The sequence below is a fragment of the Pseudophryne corroboree genome, chromosome 8 (assembly GCF_028390025.1).
Source record: "Pseudophryne corroboree isolate aPseCor3 chromosome 8, aPseCor3.hap2, whole genome shotgun sequence".
Lineage (NCBI taxonomy): Eukaryota > Metazoa > Chordata > Amphibia > Anura > Myobatrachidae > Pseudophryne > Pseudophryne corroboree.
This window is the reverse complement of record NC_086451.1, coordinates 92,483,817-92,504,752: the sequence shown is the minus strand read 5'-3', so window position 1 is coordinate 92,504,752 and position 20,936 is coordinate 92,483,817. Positions and strand designations below refer to the sequence as shown.

Below are 20,936 nucleotides of genomic sequence, written 5' to 3'. Positions count from 1 at the left end.
TCCGCAGGAGACAGGGCACAAAAAGTAAAGCTTTAGGATCAGGTGGTGTGCACTGGCTCCTCCCCCTATGACCCTCCTCCAAGCCTCAGTTAGATTTTTGTGCCCGGCCGAGAAGGGTGCAATCTAGGTGGCTCTCCTAAAGAGCTGCTTAGAAAAGTTTAGCTTAGGTTTTTTATTTTACAGTGAGTCCTGCTGGCAACAGGATCACTGCAACGAGGGACTTAGGGGAGAAGAAGTGAACTCACCTGCGTGCAGGATGGATTGGCTTCTTTGGCTACTGGACATTAGCTCCAGAGGGACGATCACAGGTACAGCCTGGATGGTCACCGGAGCCTCGCCGCCGGCCCCCTTGCAGATGCTGAAACGAGAAGAGGTCCAGAATCGGCGGCAGAAGACTCCTCAGTCTTCTTAAGGTAGCGCACAGCACTGCAGCTGTGCGCCATTTCCTCTCAGCACACTTCACACGGCAGTCACTGAGGGTGCAGGGCGCTGGGAGGGGGGCGCCCTGGGAGGCAAATGAAAACCTTTTTTGGCTAAAAATACCTCACATATAGCCTCCGGGGGCTATATGGAGATATTTAACCCCTGCCAGAATCCATTAAAGAGCGGGAGACGAGCCCGCCGAAAAAGGGGCGGGGCCTATCTCCTCAGCACACAGCGCCATTTTCCCTCACAGAAAGGCTGGAGGGAAGGCTCCCAGGCTCTCCCCTGCACTGCACTACAGAAACAGGGTTAAAACAGAGAGGGGGGGCACTAATTTGGCGTTAGAAATATATAAAAGATGCTATAAGGGAAAACACTTATATAAGGTTGTCCCTATATAATTATAGCGTTTTTGGTGTGTGCTGGCAAACTCTCCCTCTGTCTCTTCAAAGGGCTAGTGGGTCCTGTCCTCTATCAGAGCATTCCCTGTGTGTGTGCTGTGTGTCGGTACGTGTGTGTCGACATGTATGAGGACGATGTTGGTGAGGAGGCGGAGCAATTGCCTGTAATGGTGATGTCACTCTCTAGGGAGTCGACACCGGAATGGATGGCTTATTTAGGGAATTACGTGATAATGTCAACACGCTGCAAGGTCGGTTGACGACATGAGACGGCCGACAAACAATTAGTACCGGTCCAGACGTCTCAGAAACACCGTCAGGGGTTTTAAAACGCCCGTTTACTTTAGTCGGTTCGACACAGACACGGACACTGAATCCAATGTCGACGGTGAATAAACAAACGTATTCCTTATTAGGGCCACACGTTAAGGGCAATGAAGGAGGTGTTACATATTTCTGATACTACAAGTACCACAAAAGAGGGTATTATGTGGGATGTGAAAAAACTACCGTAGTTTTTCCTGAATCAGATAAATTAAATGAAGACCCCTTCCCGCCAGAAGTTAGGGCGCGTTGGGAAACACCCCTTAGGGTGGATAAGGCGCTCACACGCTTATCAAAACAAGTGGCGGTACCGTCTATAGATAGGGCCGTCCTCAAGGAGCCAGCTGACAGGAGGCTGGAAAATATCATAAAAAGTATATACACACATACTGGTGTTATACTGCGACCAGCGATCGCCTCAGCCTGGATGTGCAGAGCTGGGGTGGCTTGGTCGGATTCCCTGACTAAAAATATTGATACCCTTGACAGGGACAGTATTTTATTGACTATAGAGCATTTAAAGGATGCATTTTCTATATATGCGAGATGCACAGAGGGATATTTGCACTCTGGCATCAAGAGTAAGTGCGATGTCCATATCTGCCAGAAGATGTTTATGGACACGACAGTGGTCAGGTGATGCAGATTCCAAACGGCACAAAGGTGTATTGCCGTATAAAGGAAGAGGAGTTATTTGGGGTCGGTCCATCGGACCTGGTGGCCACGGCAACTGCTGGAAAATCCACCGTTTTTACCCTAAGTCACATCTCTGCAGAAAAAGACACCGTCTTTTCAGCCTCAGTCCTTTCGTCCCTATAAGAGTCATATCTGCCCAGGGATAGAGGAAAGGGAAGAAGACTACAGCAGGCAGCCCATTCCCAGGAACAGAAGCGTTCCACCGCTTCTGCCAAGCTCTCAGCATGACGCTGGGACCGTACAGGACCCCTGGATCCTACATGTAGTATCCCAGGGGTACAGATTGGAATGTCGAGACGTTTCCCCTTCGCAGGCTCCTGAAGTCTGGTTTACCAAGGTCTCCCTCCGACAAGGAGGCAGTATGGGAAACAATTCACAAGCTGTATTCCCAGCAGGTGATAATCAAATTACCCCTCCTACAACAAGAAAAGGGGTATTATTCCACATTATATTGTGGTACTGAAGCCAGAAGGCTAGGTGAGACCTATTCTAAATCTAAAAAAATTTGAACACTTACAAAGGTTCAAATCAAGATGGAGTCACTCAGAGCAGTGATAACGAACCAGGAAGAAGGGGACTATATAGTGTCCCGAGACATCAGGGATGCTTACCTCCATGTCCAAAATTTGCCCTTCTCACTAAGGGTACCTCAGGTTCGTGGTACAGAACTGTCACTATCAGTTTCAGACGCTGCCGTTTGGATTGTCCACGGCACCCCGGGTCTTTACCAAGGTAATGGCCGAAATGATGATTCTTCTTCGAAGAAAAGGCGTCTTAATTATCCCTTACTTGGACGATCTCCTGATAAGGGCAAAGTCCAGGGAACAGTTGGAGGTCGGAGTAGCACTATCTCGGATACTGCTACAACAGCACGGGTGGATTCTAAATATTCCAAAATCGCAGCTGATCCCGACGACAAGTCTGCTGTGCCTAGGGATGATTCTGGACACAGTCCAGAAAAGAGAAAGCCAGGGAGTTATCCGAGCTAGTCAGGAACCTCCTAAAATCAGTGCATCATTGCACAAGGGTCCTGGTAAAGATGGTGACTTCCTACGAAGCAATTCCATTCGGCAGATTTCACGCAAGAATTTTTCAGTGGGATCTGCTGGACAAATGGTCCGGATCGCATCTTCAGATGCATCAGCGGATAACCCTATATCCAAGGACAAGGGTGTCTCTCCTGTGGTGGTTACAGAGTGCTCATCTTCTAGAGGGCCGCAGATTCGGCATTCAGGATTGGATGCTGGTGACCACGGAGGCCAGCCCGAGAGGCTGGGGAGCAGTCACACAAGGAAAAAATTTCCAGGGAGTGTGATCAAGTCTGGAGACTTTTCTCCACATAAATATACTGGAGCTAAGGGTAAATTTATAATACTCTAAGCTTAGCAAGACCTCTGCTTCAAGGTCAGCCGGTATTGATCCAGTGGGAAAAACATCACGGCAGTCGCCCACGTAAATAGACAGGGCGGCACAAGAAGCAGGAGGGCAATGGCAAAAACTGCAAGGACTTTTCGCTGGGCGGAAAATCATGTGATAGCACTGTCAGCAGTGTTTCATTCCGGGAATGGAAACTGGGAAGCAGACTTCCTCAGCAGGCACGACCTCCACCCGGCAGAATGGAAACTTCATCGGGAAGTTTTCCACATGATTGTAAACCGTTGGGAAATACCAAAGGTGGACATGATGGCGTCCCGTCTGAACAAAAAACGGGACAGGTATTGCGCCAGGTTAAGAGACCCTCAGGCAATAGCTGTGGACGTTCTGGTAACACCATGGATGTACCAGTCGGTGTATGTGTTCCATCCTCTGCTTCTCATACCTAAGGTACTGAGACTTATAAGACGTAGAGGAGTAAGAACTATACTCATGGCTCCGGATTGGCCAAGAAGGACTTGGTACCCGGAACTTCAAGAGATGCTCACAGAGGACTTATGGCCTCTGCCGCTAAGAAGGGACTTGTTTCAGCAAGTACCATGTCTGTTCCAAGACTTACCGCAGCTGCGTTTGACGGCATGGCGGTGGAACGCCGGATCCTAAGGGAAAAAGGCATTCCGGAAGAGGTCATTCCTACCCTGGTCAAAGCCAGAAAGGAGGTGACCGCACAACATTATCACCACATGTGGCAAAAATATGTTGCGTGGTGTGAGGCCAGAAAGGCCCCACGAAGAAATTTCAACTCTGTCGATTCCTGCATTTCCTGCAAACAGGAGTGTCTATGGGCCTCAAATTGGGGTCCATTAAGGTTCAAATTTCGGCCCTGTCGATTTTCTTCCAGAAAGAAGTGGCTTCAGTTCCTGAAGTCCAGAAGTTTGTCAAGGGAGTATTGCATATACAACCCCCTTTTGTGCCTCCAGTGGCACTGTGGGATCTCAACGTAGTTCTGGGATTCCTCAAATCACATTGGTTTAAAACCAGTCAAATCTGTGGATTTGAAGCATCTCACATGAAAAGTGACCATGCTCTTGGCCCTGGCCTGGACCAGGCGAGTGTCAAATTGGTGGTTTTTTTCTCAAAAAAGCCCATATCTGGTTGTCCATTTGGACAGGGCAGAGCTGCGGACTCGTCCCCAGTTCTCTCCCTAAGGTGGTGTCAGTGTTTCACCTGAACCAGCTTATTTTGGTGCCTTGCGCCTACTAGGGACTTGGAGGACTCCAGGTTGCTAGATGTTGTCAGGGCCCTGTAAATATAGGTTCCAGGACGGCTGGAGTCAGGAAAACTGACTTGCTGTTATCCTGTATGCACCCAACAAACTGGGTGCTCTTGCTTCTAAGCAGACTATTGCTAGTTGGATGTGTAATACAATTCAGCTTGCACATTCTGTGGCAGGCCTGCCACAGCCAAAATATGTAAATGCCCATTCCACAAGGAAGGTGGGCTTATCTTGGGCGGCTGCCCGAGGGGTCTCGGCTTTACAACTTTGCCGAGCGGCTATTTAGTCAGGGGCAAACACGTTGGTAAAATCCTACAAATTTGATACCCTGGCTAAGGAGGACCTGGAGTTCTCTCATTCGGTGCTGCAGAGTCATCCGCACTCTCCCGCCCGTTTGGGAGCTTTGGTATTATCCCCATGGTCCTTTCAGGAACCCCAGCATCCACTAGGACGATAGAGAAAATAAGAATTTACTTACCGATAATTCTATTTCTCGGAGTCCGTAGTGGATGCTGGGCGCCCATCCCAAGTGCGGATTATCTGCAATACTTGTACATAGTTACAAAAATCGGGTTATTATTGTTGTGAGCCATCTTTTCAGAGGCTCCGCTGTTATCATACTGTTAACTGGGTTCAGATCACAGGTTGTACAGTGTGATTGGTGTGGCTGGTATGAGTCTTACCCGGGATTCAAAATCCTTCCTTATTGTGTACGCTCGTCCGGGCACAGTATCCTAACTGAGGCTTGGAGGAGGGTCATAGGGGGAGGAGCCAGTGCACACCACCTGATCCTAAAGCTTTACTTTTTGTGCCCTGTCTCCTGCGGAGCCGCTATTCCCCATGGTCCTTTCAGGAACCCCAGCATCCACTACGGACTCCGAGAAATAGAATTATCGGTAAGTAAATTCTTATTTTAACTGTACTCCCGGGAGAATTGTTGTTGTGATTTATAATTTTTAAAATAAATATTTTTCATCTTTGATTGTTCAGCGCAACTTGGTTTTTGTTTCATAAAGCTGTAAGCCTGCCTCCAAACTCCCTTGAAGGAAAGTTGGAGAAAAGAGAGAGGCATTTTTGTGTTCAACCTACAAGAGGCAGAGTTTACATACTTAGGTAAGTGTGAGACAGAACAAGTGTCCGGGCTCGCAGACCATAATGAGAGGAAAAACCTTTAGATTGACAGTTTTGAAAACGGAAATTCTGCTAGCAGGTCTGGTCAAAGTAGGAGACGCTACCCAGGATCTACCAACCCTTTGAGACTGTTTGTGTAATACCACCTGTGTGGTCAGTTTAGATATGCGCTTGAGTACACAAGGAAACCTTGGGATCAGAAGAAACATATACGGTAGATAAAAGTCCCACAGAACAGTCATGGCATGAACTGCGATAGCCAGCGTGTTCCTGGAAGTTGCACAAAACTATGGAACCATGAGGTTGTGTGGAGGGCCCCTGAGAACTACTTGCGGAAGGTCCCACTTCCAAAGTAACTATTGGAAGACCTTTGGATTGAGTGACCATTCCCCCAGTAAAACATGGATCTGCTGAGGGTCTGGTTTTCAAATATTCTTTCTCTATCGTCCTAAGTGGATGCTGGGGTTCCTGAAAGGACCATGGGGAATAGCGGCTCCGCAGGAGACAGGGCACAAAAAAGTAAAGCTTTACTAGGTCAGGTGGTGTGCACTGGCTCCTCCCCCTATGACCCTCCTCCAGACTCCAGTTAGATTTTGTGCCCGAACGAGAAGGGTGCAATCTAGGTGGCTCTCCTAAAGAGCTGCTTAGAGAAAGTTTAGTTTAGGTTTTTTTCTTTACAGTGAGTCCTGCTGGCAACAGGATCACTGCAACGTGGGACTTAGGGGGAAAGTAGTAAACTCACCTGCATGCAGAGTGGATTTGCTGCTTGGCTACTGGACACCATTAGCTCCAGAGGGATCGAACACAGGCCCAGCCGTGGAGTCCGGTCCCGGAGCCGCGCCGCCGACCCCCTTGCAGATGCTGAAGCGTGAAGAGGTCCGGAAACCGGCGGCTGAAGACTCCTCAGTCTTCATAAGGTAGCGCACAGCACTGCAGCTGTGCGCCATTTTCCTCTCAGCACACTTCACTGGGCAGTCACTGAGGGTGCAGAGCGCTGGGGGGGGGCGCTCTGAGAGGCAAATATAAACCTTATACAAGGCTAAAAATACCTCACATATAGCCCATAGGGGCTATATGGAGATATTTAACCCCTGCCTGACTGGAAAAATAGCGGGAGAAGAACCCGCCGAAAAAGGGGCGGGGCCTATCTCCTCAGCACACGGCGCCATTTTCTGTCACAGCTCCGCTGGTCAGAACGGCTCCCAGGTCTCTCCCCTGCACTGCACTACAGAAACAGGGTAAAACAGAGAGGGGGGGCACATTAATGGCTATATATATATATATATTAAAGCAGCTATAAGGGAGCACTTAATATAAGGATATCCCTTGTATATATAGCGCTTTGTGGTGTGTGCTGGCAGACTCTCCCTCTGTCTCCCCAAAAGGGCTAGTGGGTCCTGTCTTCATTAGAGCATTCCCTGTGAGTTTGCGGTGTGTGTCGGTACGTGGTGTCGACATGTATGAGGACGATATTGGTGTGGAGGCGGAGCAATTGCCAAATATGCAGATGTCACCCCCCAGGGGGTCGACACCAGAATGGATGCCTTTATTTGTGGAATTACGTGATGGTTTATCTTCCCTTAAACAGTCAGTTGAGGACATGAGGCGGCCGGACAATCAATTAATGCCTGTCCAGGCGCCTCAAACACCGTCAGGGGCTGTAAAACGCCCTTTGCCTCAGTCGGTCGACACAGACCCAGACACGGGCACTGATTCCAGTGACGACGGTAGAAATTCAAACGTATTTTCCAGTAGGGCCACACGTTATATGATTTTGGCAATGAAGGAGACGTTACATTTAGCTGATACTACAGATACCGTAAAACAGGGTATTATGTATGGTGTGAAAAAACTACAAACAGTTTTTCCTGAATCAGAAGAATTAAATGACGTGTGTGATGAAGCGTGGGTTGCTCCTGATAAAAAGTTGATAATTTCAAAAAAAGTTATTGGCATTATACCCTTTCCCGCCAGAGGTTAGGGCGCGCTGGGAAACACCCCCTAAGGTGGACAAGGCGCTCACACGCTTATCCAAACAAGTGGCGTTACCCTCTCCTGAGACGGCCGCACTTAAGGATCCATCAGATAGAAAGATGGAAGTTATTCAAAAGAATATATACACACATGCAGGTGTTATACTACGACCAGCTATAGCAACTGCCTGGATGTGCAGTGCTGGAGTAGTTTGGTCAGAATCCCTGATTGAAAATATTGATACCCTAGATAGGGACAATGTTTTACTGTCGTTAGAACAAATAAAGGATGCATTTATCTATATGCGTGATGCACAGAGGGATATTTGCACACTGGCATCTCGGGTGAGTGCTATGTCCATTTCAGCCAGAAGAGCCTTATGGACACGACAGTGGACAGGCGATGCGGATTCAAAACGTCACATGGAGGTTTTGCCGTATAAAGGGGAGGAGTTATTTGGAGTTGGTCTATCAGACTTGGTGGCCACGGCTACTGCCGGGAAATCCACTTTTTTACCTCAAGTCACTCCCCAACAGAGAAAGGCACCGACCTTTCAACCGCAGCCTTTTCGCTCCTACAAAAATAAGAGAGCAAAGGGCTTGTCGTACCTGCCACGAGGCAGAGGAAGAGGGAAGAGACACCAACAGGCAGCTCCTTCCCAGGAACAGAAGCCCTCCCCGGCTCCTGCAAAAACCTCAGCATGACGCTGGGGCCTCTCAAGCGGACTCGGGGACAGTGGGGGGCCGTCTCAAAAATTACAGCGCGCAGTGGGCTCACTCGCAGGTAGACCCCTGGATCCTGCAGATAATATCTCAGGGGTACAGGTTGGAATTAGAGACGGATCCTCCTCATCGTTTCCTGAAGTCTGCCTTACCAACCGTCTCTTCCGAAAGGGAGAGGGTGTTGGAAGCCATTCACAAGCTGTACGCTCAGCAGGTGATAGTCAAAGTACCCCTATTACAACAAAGAAAGGGGTATTATTCCACTCTATTTGTGGTACCGAAGCCGGATGGCTCGGTAAGGCCTATTCTAAATCTGAAGTCCTTGAACCTCTACATAAAAAAGTTCAATTTCAAGATGGAGTCACTCAGAGCAGTGATAGCGAACCTGGAAGAAGGGGACTTTATGGTATCCTTGGACATCAAGGATGCGTATCTACACGTTCCGATTTACCCCGCACACCAGGGGTACCTCAGGTTCATTGTTCAAAACTGTCACTATCAGTTTCAGACGCTGCCGTTCGGATTGTCCACGGCGCCTCGGGTCTTTACCAAGGTAATGGCCGAGATGATGATTCTTCTTCGAAGAAAAGGCGTATTAGTTATCCCATACTTGGACGATCTCCTAATAAGGGCAAGGTCCAGAGAACAGCTGGAGACAGCTTTAGCACTATCTCAAGAGGTGCTAAGACAACACGGGTGGATTCTGAATATTCCAAAATCCCATTTAATCCCGACAACTCGTCTGCTGTTCCTAGGAATGATTCTGGACACGGTTCAGAAAAAGGTTTTCCTTCCAGAGGAAAAAGCCAAGGAGTTATCCGATCTGGTCAGGAACCTCCTAAAACCAGGAAAAGTGTCAGTACATCAATGCACAAGAGTCCTGGGAAAAATGGTGGCTTCTTACGAAGCAATTCCATTCGGCAGATTCCATGCAAGAATATTCCAAAGGGATCTGTTGGACAAATGGTCAGGGTCGCATCTGCAGATGCACCTGCGAATAACCCTGTCACCAAAGACAAGGGTGTCACTTCTGTGGTGGTTGCAGAAGGCTCACCTATTAGAAGGCCGCAGATTCGGCATTCAGGATTGGATCCTGGTGACCACGGACGCCAGCCTGAGAGGCTGGGGAGCAGTCACACAAGGAAGAAACTTCCAGGGAGTATGGACGAGTCTGGAAAAGTCTCTTCACATAAACATTCTGGAACTAAGAGCAATCTACAATGCTCTAAGCCAGGCGGAACTTCTCCTGCAAGGAAAGCCGGTGTTGATTCAGTCGGACAACATCACGGCGGTCGCCCATGTAAACAGGCAGGGCGGCACAAGAAGCAGGAGTGCAATGGCAGAAGCTGCCAAGATTCTTCGCTGGGCGGAGAATCACGTGATAGCACTGTCAGCAGTGTTCATCCCGGGCGTGGACAACTGGGAAGCAGACTTCCTCAGCAGACACGATCTTCATCCGGGAGAGTGGGGTCTACATCCAGAAGTCTTCAACATGTTAATAGACCGTTGGGAAAGACCAATTGTAGACATGATGGCGTCTCGCCTCAACAAGAAACTGGACAAATATTGCGCCAGGTCAAGAGATCCACAGGCAATAGCTGTGGACGCACTGGTAACTCCTTGGGTGTACCAGTCAGTGTATGTGTTTCCTCCTCTGCCGCTCATACCAAAGGTATTGAAGATCATACGGCAAAGAAGAGTAAGAACAATACTAGTGGTTCCGGATTGGCCGAGAAGGACTTGGTATCCGGAACTTCAAGAGATGCTCACGGACGAACCGTGGCCTCTACCTCTGAGAAGGGACCTGCTACAGCAGGGTCCCTGTCTTTTTCAAGACTTACCGCGGCTGCGTTTGACGGCATGGCGGTTGAACGCCAGATCCTAAAAGGGAAAGGCATTCCAGAAGAAGTCATTCCTACCTTGATTAAGGCACGGAAGGAAGTCACCGTGAAACATTATCACCGCATTTGGCGAAAATATGTAGCGTGGTGCGAGGATCGGAGGGTTCCGACGGAGGAATTCCAACTGGGTCGTTTCCTACATTTCCTGCAATCAGGATTATCTATGGGTCTCAAATTGGGATCCATTAAGGTTCAAATTTCGGCCCTGTCAATATTCTTCCAAAAAGAATTGGCCTCTGTCCCTGAGGTCCAGACTTTTGTCAAGGGAGTACTGCATATACAGCCTCCTGTGGTGCCTCCGGTGGCACCGTGGGATCTAAATGTAGTTTTAGATTTCCTCAAATCCCATTGGTTTGAACCATTGAAAAAGGTGGATTTGAAATATCTCACATTGAAAGTGACTATGTTACTAGCCCTGGCCTCTGCCAGGAGAGTATCTGAATTGGCGGCTTTATCTTATAAAAGTCCTTATCTAATCTTTCATTCGGATAGGGCAGAACTGCGGACTCGTCCGCATTTTCTCCCTAAAGTGGTATCAGCATTTCATCTGAACCAACCTATTGTGGTGCCTGCGGCCACTAGCGACTTGGAGGACTCCAAGTTGTTGGACGTTGTCAGAGCCTTAAAAATATACATTGCAAGGACGGCTGGAGTCAGAAAATCTGACTCGCTGTTTATATTGTATGCACCCAACAAGTTGGGCGCACCTGCTTCTAAGCAGTCGATTGCTCGTTGGATTTGTAACACAATTCAACTTGCACATTCTGTGGCAGGCCTGCCACAGCCTAAAACTGTAAAAGCCCACTCCACAAGGAAGGTGGGCTCATCTTGGGCGGCTGCCCGAGGGGTCTCGGCATTACAACTCTGCCGAGCAGCTACGTGGTCGGGGGAGAACACGTTTGTAAAATTTTACAAATTTGATACCCTGGCAAAGGAGGACCTGGAGTTCTCTCATTCGGTGCTGCAGAGTCATCCGCACTCTCCCGCCCGTTTGGGAGCTTTGGTATAATCCCCATGGTCCTTTCAGGAACCCCAGCATCCACTTAGGACGATAGAGAAAATAAGAATTTACTTACCGATAATTCTATTTCTCGGAGTCCGTAGTGGATGCTGGGCGCCCATCCCAAGTGCGGATTATCTGCAATACTTGTACATAGTTATTGTTAACTAATTCGGGTTATTGTTAAGGAGCCATCTTTAAGAGGCCCTTTCTGTTGTCATACTGTTAACTGGGTTTAGATCACAAGTTGTACGGTGTGATTGGTGTGGCTGGTATGAGTCTTACCCGGGATTCAAAATGCCTCCCTTATTGTGTATGCTCGTCCGGGCACAGTACCTAACTGGAGTCTGGAGGAGGGTCATAGGGGGAGGAGCCAGTGCACACCACCTGACCTAGTAAAGCTTTACTTTTTTGTGCCCTGTCTCCTGCGGAGCCGCTATTCCCCATGGTCCTTTCAGGAACCCCAGCATCCACTACGGACTCCGAGAAATAGAATTATCGGTAAGTAAATTCTTATTTTTTATATATTCTCGTTATGAACATATCCTGAGAGTTTCAGAGAAAGGTCTGTGGTCCGGAAAGAAATCTGGCTGCCTCCACCATTGCTGTTGGGCGCTTTTGTTTTTTGTGCCTAAATGATTGTTCTGACATTTGAATACAAACTGTCCAGCCAGCCAGGACAGACTGGCCTACTAAGAGATGCAGAAACATGGCTTGGAGCTCGAGCACATAGATTACCAGAGTCTTTCATCGATGGTGACTCAATGCCCTGAAGACAAAAATTTAATGTTAAGGCATGCCATACCAAGAGAGACTCGTCCATGGACAAAATGATCCAATTTCTCAAAAGTCCTAGAGGATGCTGGGGTCCACTTCAGTACCATGAGTTATAGACTGTTCCGCAGGAGCCATGGGCACTTTAAGAATTTTTTAGAGTGAGTGTGAACTGGCTCCTCCCACAATGCACTTCCTCCAGACCTCAGTTTAGAAAATGTGCCCACGAAGAATGGCCGCACTCTAGTGGAGCTCTACAGAGTTCTGCTAGAAGACTCTACTCAGGTTTTTTATTTTACAGGGAGACTGCTGGCAACAGCCTCCCTGCTTCGTGGGACTTAGGGGGAGAAGTAGGAACCAACTTTCTATGTAGTTTCATGGCTCTGCTTCTGCAGGCAGGACACCATTAACTCCTGAAGGGTACTGAACACTAGCTGCGGCTATGCGCTCACTCCCACAGCACGCCGTCACCCCCCTAACAAAGCCAGAAGTCAGAATACTGGTGAGTAGTGTTACTGGAGATCTGAAGAGAGGGACCTCCGGTCATCGTGACGGCATAAGGTACCGCGCAGCGAGCGGGAATGCTGCGCGAACATGCTCTCCATTTACACAGAGCCCAGCAGGGCGCGGGAGGGCACCCTGAGCATCATGAATCTACGTTTGACGGCATGGCGGTTGTGCGCTGGATCTTAGCTATCTGGTCTTCCATGAGGATAGGGCGGAAGTTAGGACTCGTCAACAGTTCCTTCGTAAGGTTGTGTCGGCTTTTCATATCAACCAACCTATTGTGGTGCCAGTGGCTACGGACTCCTAAGGCCTGGGATGTTGTGAGGGCTTTGAAGATTTATGTGAAGAGGACGGCACGTCACAGGAAATCTGACTCTGTTTGTCCTCTATGATCCACAAAAAATTGGGGGTCCTGCTTCTAAGCAGTCGATTTCCCGCTGGATCAGGTTCACCATCCAGCATGCTGTTGAGGCTCACTCTACTCGTAAGGTGGGTTTTTCCTGGGCGACTGCCCGGGGTGTCTCGGCTGTACAGCTTTGTCGAGCGGTTACTTGGTCTGGATCGAACACGTTTGCTAAGTTTTACAAGTTCGATACTTTGGCCTCTGATGACCTCAAGTTTGGTCAAGCAGTTCTGCAGGAGCCTGCGCGCTCTCCCTCCCGTTCTGGGAGCTTTGGTACATCCCCATGGTACTAATACGGACCCCAGCATCCTCTAGGACGTAAGAGAAAATAGGATTTTAATTACCTACCGGTAATCCTTTTCTCGTAGTCTGTAGAGGATGCTGGGCGCCCGCCCAGCGCTTCTTTATCCTGCAGTGGTTGTTTGGTTCAGTACTGCCTGGTTCCTAGATAAGTTCTGCGTTCTTTACTGTTTCAGCGGTTGCTGAGTTTTCCGGCATGTTGGCCGGATTTGCTTTGTTGTGTGAGCTGGTATGAATCTCGCCACTATCTGTGTAAAATCCTTCTCTCGAAGTATGTCTTCTCCTCGGGCACAGTTTCTAGACTGAGTCTGGTAGGAGGGGCATAGAGGGAGGAGCCAGCCCACACTGTTAAACTCTTAAAGTGCCAATGGCTCCTGGTGGACCAGTCTATACCCCATGGTACTAATATGGACCCCAGCCTCCTCTACGGACTATGAGAAAATGATTTACCGGTAGGTAATTAAAATCCTATTTTTAGTGACCCAAGGATTGTCACAGAAGGAGATGATGCTGAGCATCCTATTGAACTTTGGAGAATTCTCCACTGGAATTTCCGTGAATGAAGCCTGGTGTATTGAAGGGTCTTGAAGGTGGCGACCGTCGTGCCCCAAAGCTTAATGTACAGCAAAATCAGCAGATGAGGCACTGACAGTCCCTTCCTATGTTCTGCAGAATCCATGCTTTTGAATCCAGTAAGAAACTCGCTGGAGCAAGGTGTCGAAGACAACGTCTAGAAATCGAAGGTGTCCTGAAGGTATCTGGTCTGAGATCTTTAGATTCAGGATCCAGTTGTGATCTTGAAGTACTAGAACCGTGCGACGTAGGTGCTTTAGCAAATCCGAATCTAAGACGGCCATCACCAACAGATTGTCTACTTACTGAATGGTTGTGACACCTTCCTTGCGCGGTAAACTCTCCATTACTGACGTGATCTTGGTGCAAATGTGCAGAGCCTTGGCTATATTGAATAGTAGGGCCTGAAAAGTGCGACCCAGGTGCTTTTATAGTGATCAGATGCGACCACAAAATGGAGAAGAGAAGGATACCTTACAGAAATTGGACCGTTAAGAAGCGTCTGTAACGTCTGGTGAGGCCAAAAACTTGTCTACAGTAAAAGCTGAACACCTGCCAGGTAAGAAGCGTCCCAGGTAAATTGATCTCCAGTGGACCCTAGACTTTGGAAGAAGGAGAGAAAACTGAAAAACCCAGGCCCTGCTTTCTACACGCAGCTAATGGAAGAAAAGTATTTTTCCCACCGCAGCTTGGGCAATAATAGCATACATTTCTGGTCCAAATTTAGCTGAATCGTGTAGATGTTCTGCCAAATCCAGAAGAGAATTACCAGACAAAACACTGTGCAAGTCCTTTAGTGAGTTTGTCGGCCCAAGTTTCTATAGCTTGAGCCACCCATGACAAGGCTAGTAAAGTTCAGATGACTACCTTGGAGGCTATAAATAATGGACTTGAGACAACCTTCTAATATACAATGTAGTAAATGTTTAAAGACACAGAGCACTGAACAGGCACACCACTGGAGCGTCAACTGCGGGAGGCAGTTCCCAATTGGATACATTATCTGCCAGGTGTGAATAAAGTGAAGCAAATTTGCGAGGAACAGAGCACTTTCCATCTTGCGCCTTCTAGGGCTACTCAATGACATTGGAAAGATCTGAAGAAGACTGAAAATTAACAACATTCCTGCGTCGTTTCATGAAAGGACTCCGCTTCTGCTTATGTATCCACATCCAGTCTAAAGAGTGGTGTACCGAAGCAATGAGGTCACCTATGCCATGACTGGTGAAAGACTTTAGGTCTGTATCCTTCAGGACAATGCTAGTCTCTGGAAGTTCACCCTCCTCCTTTTTCCTACTGAGTCCTGGAAGGAGGAAGACGCTTACAGTTTATGCTGCACTGAGGGGCTAATTCAGTAAGGATTTCAAATTCTTCTAATTAGCAGAATTTGCAATCCTTCTGTTCACATGCTGCGGGCCTCCCATCACAGGACAAGTCAGCCCAGCATGCTGACCGCCGCCCCCCCTCCCTCCCCCCCCTTCAACAAGCAGAAATTGCGATCGCATTGCAATTTCTGCTGGTTAGCAGAAATTAAGGATGACTCCTGACATCACGCAGCGACTGTGACCACGCCCCCGTTCGCGCCTCGCCAGCCTCCGCAACGATCTGTCTCCGCCCCGGAAACGGAGCGTTGCTGCCCCTCGTCCGCCTCTGCCTGATTGACAGGCAGAGGCGACCGCATTTTCTGTGCCCCCCCCCCCTGCAGAAAATGCGACCCGCATCTTTTTCTCTTTTTTTGCAGTTGGATCACACAGATACAACCTGAATTAGCCCCTAAGTTGTGTATACTCGAAAAAGTGTGCTAAATAAGATGAAACTTTTTCAGAACCCCGACTCCGAACACCCAGGTATATAGAGCCAGGTTGTACCGATTGAGCAGTCGCACCACCAGGAGCAGATGACTCTCAGCCACCCATAGAGGGAACAAGCTCAACTCCTGCCATCACCTGATTGTACTGCTGAAGCGCTATAAGCTTCACTAAGGCAGAGACTGACTGAAACGCAAGGGTAAACTCAACTGCCTCAGACACCTGCGTGATAATAGACTAATAGAGGCTGCCAACAGTCACTGCACCCCTCTCGCTATAAGCTGCAGGTAACACATCACTAAAAAGAAAAAAAAATCAAGTTTCCAAAAAAGCATAAATAAACTATCTATACAAGAGACTGCGTATAGAACATTGGAAATGTGAGGTTACAGGGGGGAGGGGATTCGATTTTAAAGTTTCAGTAGTTTAGGTTCCAAGCTCCAGCTAACCTGCCATCCCATTGTCCAATGTCCCCCAGCCTTGCTGCAGAAGAAAGATCCATAATATCAGCAGTGACACCTGCAGACTAGAATAGGAACTGGTTTGGAGAAATAACAGTATATTTACAAAAATGTTTTTTGCTGTAAGACCTGCAAAGTAACCAGCTCTTTACTGAGAATATTTAGTTATTCACATCAGTCCCCGTCCCAGTGGGGGATGCGGTCAATTTACCTACAATCAAAATCTCAACGGTCAAAATCATGATTTACATTTTTTTTTTTTTTTATTGAAACAGACTTGTTCGTACTTTACCGTCCCAGTGGACCTGGATGGGGAGTATAATAGTGTGCTGAGCGCAGCGAGCCATGCAAGGGGACGTGGTGCACTTATACGGTGTCCATGTCAACCTATGTCGACATACATACCCAAAAACAATGGGGGAGGAGTGTCGACTTTTTGACCTGTCGACATTTTAAATGTCAGTATTTTGACCTTGTGGGTATTTTAAATGTCAGTATTTTGACCTTTATCGGGATTTTGACCGTCGGTCAATTATTGTTGGGATTTTGATTGTAGGTATTTCATACTGATTCCCCCCCCCCCCCCCCTCCTTCAATTCAGAAGGCAATGTAAGCTACAAATATGTTTTAGAACACCAGGAGAAAATGCACGCAAACATGGGGAGAACATACAATCTCCACGCAACCAGTTTCCGGGTTGGAATCAAAACCCCATGACTCCAGTGCTGTAAGGCACCACTTGTAACAACTATGCCATTGTGGAATTATGCTATAGATGGAAAGAGATATATTTAATTATTATTTACGATTATCATCATCGTCATCTTATTGGTGTTGAGCATTACCCATAGAAGGTAGAGCACTTGGTTAGTAATAGAAACACTCAACCTATCCCCACTGATTGTCCATGGTTAGAGAAAGGCATTAATTGCCATTCACACTGTCCTATCAAGGGTATTTCCTGTGACATCTTTAATTAGAGGCAATTTTTGGTACATGCCCTGATTGAAACACAGAGCTGGAGGAGCAGTAGGTATCCTATCTTTTACTTTGTTTGTTTGTTTGTTTGGGTTGGGTATGCGTGACTGCCAGGCACCATACCAATGGCGGTATGCTGGTGGGGGAGCGAAACAAGCCCCTTATGCTGCGGGCTCAGTGGCTAGCTGTGCTCGCCACAAGTTCTATTCCCACTCTATGGGTGTATTCCCAGGAGTGGGAATAGTCCCTGATAGGCGGCATGCCGACTGATCAGAATTGTAAGTGGGCGGGATGTAGGGTGAGGTATTGTGACCGGCGGTCTCATGACTACATCCCGTTTGTTTATATGGCTGTGATGTATTAATACAGCTAGACCCTGGTAATTGTGCTACCTCCGTAGAGGAAGGAGTGAAAGCGTGTAACCATAGTAACAGCAGGTGCAGTCTTATTGTAAAACGTTACACGTGCCCAGTTGGGTTGTTGTATCAGCGTTGCCAAGTGGGAAGGTACCACTGGCTATGTTTCTAGCGCCAGCTTGTCGAATACTGCAGAGATTCTTTTAAGCCAAAAGATGAGGACTTCATTAGACAAGCACCAGCGTCGTGCAGACTCTTTTGCACATTGTAAGATTATTTTATCATATTGGCTACATTTCTTTTGTGATTTAGTGGGCCCTTTAAAATACTAGTTTAAGTATTGAGAATTGTCTTTCTTCTATTGGTAAGCGTCACCTAATGCTGTAATTTCCCTTTGACCTTTGTGTCTAGGACAGGCAAACCTGAAATCTGATACACCGCTGGCGTCCTCTACCAACTCTGTTGTCACTGGTAACAAAGCTTTTCCATTTTCATCACCTAGGTAAGGAAGTTGTATCTCTTACAGCAATCTCTCCCCCCCCCCCCCTCTCTCTCTCTCTCTCTCTCTCGCTTGCTCTCTGCCCCGTCTCTCTCTCGCTTGCTCTCTGCCCCGTCTCTCTCTTGCTTGCTCTCTGCCCCGTCTCTCTCTCGCTCGCTCTCTGTCCCGTCTCTCTCTCGCTCGCTCTCTGCCCCGTCTCTCTCTCGCTCGCTCTCTGCCCCGTCTCTCGCTCGCTCGCTCTCTGCCCCCTGTCTCTCTCTCTCTTCCCTTTTTCATTTTCCCTCATGGATTCATGAAAAGTATTTAACATAAGTGTAAATATCCAGAGTTTTGTTCTTAGTATTTCTTCTCTTAGCCCCACTACGCCCCATTATCACATATTTGTGCATTATAGGGGCACCTTTGCTAGGTCTCTCTCTTTGGTTGCACAGCTCAGCAGAGTCCCAGTACTTACTGCTGTAATCATCACCAGAGAGTCTCCTGTAATACTTGGAATAATAGCTGTATCGTGATTGAATGGCCGTAGTACCTTTGTAATCACAAGCCAGCATTCCACAATGGGTTCCACCCACCTCTGTTATGGAGAGATAATTACTATTACTGAGGACCTCTGCTGGTCAGTGTCTGTAAGTACTGTGACCCTGATTCATTGAGCAATACAGCCAAGAGAAAACCAATGGCCTAATGAATGGAGGTAAAGATGGGGTTATTTAAAAAAAATATGTATCCATCTTGGTTAGCTTTTTAATTCTTAAATTAAGTTGCCCTAATTAAATATTGGTTTCGGAATGAATGTAGGATACTGTGTGTTACTTGGGGTTTAGTATGTTATGCCGGCGGCCGGGATCCCGGCGCCCTGCATACCAGCGCCGAGATCCCGACCGCCGGCAGCTGGGCGAGCGCAAATGAGCCTCTTGTGGGCTCGCCAAGCTGCGGGCACACTATTAATTCTTCCTCCGGGGGGTCGTGGACTCCCAAGAGGGAGAATAGGTGTCGGTATGCCGGGTGTCGAGTTTCCAGCGCAGGGATACTGAGCGTCGGGATCCCAACAGCCGGCATATTGAATACCATCCCGTTACTTGTACTACATAAGAATTATTTGTGATCTCTCTCCTGCAGTGGTGTGTTCAGCATGGGTTACCCGTCATCTGCTGCTCCATCACCACTCGGAAATGCGGCTTCAGGTAACCTGATCTTTCTTCCCTACTTTAAATCAATATTTATGGTATTTGTACCTCTTAATGTAACAACTTCTATGTTTAATGTGGATGAGGAATCTTCACTAGAGCGACCTATACTGTAGATTGAATATCGGTAACTTACAGCGCCATCTGCAGGATGTGGTATGGAAGCGTATCAGCTTAGTTTTTGAAAAGAGCTTGGTCTTTTTGTGAAGTCCCTGCAATGTATTCACCCATTAAAACACCATAAACAGATTACGATAATACAAACATTTTAACTTAAGAAAAGATGATGAAGACTTGTAGGAGAACACAACAGAAACGCCATTCTGCTGAAGTAGTACCCTTACCTATCCCAGATTGACACCATCTATCTCATTTCTCATGGTATTAATGCATGGCAACATCGTTAACTAATACTCTCCATTTAAAAGTGTTTGGAGAATATGCTACAAGCCAGGTTCTAGCCACCATGACTTTCGCCAAGGTAGTAATGAATAAAGTGTACTGGTAGAGATTAGGGTGGCCAATCCTGGGATCGGGATCAGATGGATCCCAGGATTTAGGCCTAACATTGGCCGGGATTCAATCACGGGATTGGAGCTTCCAATCCCAGGGATTTCGGGATTAGAAAGACCCTTGTTTTTTCAGTGTCAGGCAGCGTTGAGCGTCCTCAGGAGGCTCAGACGCTGCCTGGCTCCCCCTGTGCAGCGTGACGTGAAGTCAGAGGTCGCACTGTGCAGCCAGCTGCCCTTCATCTACCGCTGAACCTGGAGGAAGTGTGTGCAGCCAGCCGCCCGTCACCTATGTGGGCGGGGCGGGCGGTCACACAGGAAACAAGCCTATCCCGGGATTGACGATTTTTCAATCCCGATACCCGGGATTGAAAAAAATGGGCCGGGATTGCCCACCCTAGTAGAGAACCAATTAGTGTGTTTCTTCTAGATCTAGGCAAATCAGACATATCCTAGGATCTAGAGTAGAGAAGGAACTCTGGAGTGGGCATTCCCACAGCAAGTGCCAAAAACCAGAGCTCTCCATAAAGCATTATGGGCAACTAGCATCCGATTTAAAGGCCAGCCCGCTGTAGAGAAAGAGGAGTACAAATCACCCTGTGTAAGATATAGGAGAAAAAAAACCTGTTGATACCGTACACACGGAGTGGTATATTTAATACACCCTAAAATTTGCAACCTATGGTCATCTGAAATAGAGCCTAGATCAGCCTCCCATTTATGTTTAAGAGGGTCTAGCAGATCCGCAAAAAGTCTGGCATTAAGGCTAGCATAGACAGAAGAGATGTGACCCCCTAGGGCAGGCATTCCCAACCACGGTCCTCAAGGCACACTAACAGTGCAGGTTTTAGTGATCTCCAGGCTTGAGCACAGGTGACTTAATTAGCACCTCAGTTATTTTGATTTAACCATCTGTGCTGCAGCCTGGATATCACTAAAACCTGCACTGTTAGTGTGCCTTGAGGACCGTGGTTGGGAATGCCTGCCCTAGGGCCTAAAGTCCCAACCAGTAGTTTGACTGGGGATGGTGAGAGTAGAGGAGGGGAACTACCAAACTGGGCTTGTATAGCACGCCTCAATTGCAAATATCTGTAAAAGGCTGAGCTGAGGAACCACATTTGTTCTGCAGCTGTAGAAAGGATTTAAAAAAAGCCCTTACAAAATAATTAACCCAGGGAAGAAACCCCTTATACCAACCAGATGTTATCAGTAGAAAATTTAAATAATTTCTCTAGCATCCATAAAGAGATATTGGGGGAATCTAGTACGATGGGTATAGACGGGGTCCAAAGGAGCCGGTGCACTTTAAATTTCTTCACTGGTTATACTGGTTCCTCCCCTCTATGCCCCCTTTCACAG

General features: G+C 47.7%; 1 protein-coding gene across 1 annotated transcript in view; it reads left to right on the top strand.

Annotated features, from left to right (window-relative positions):
• The window catches only part of NUP214 (nucleoporin 214), a 395,449-nt gene that overhangs the window by 274,104 nt on the left and 100,409 nt on the right, over positions 1–20,936 (top strand). The window contains exons 27-28 of the mRNA XM_063936801.1: positions 17,794–17,884; positions 19,001–19,065. Coding sequence (XP_063792871.1) covers positions 17,794–17,884; positions 19,001–19,065 — 156 coding nt within the window. The remainder of the gene's footprint in view (positions 1–17,793; positions 17,885–19,000; positions 19,066–20,936) is intronic.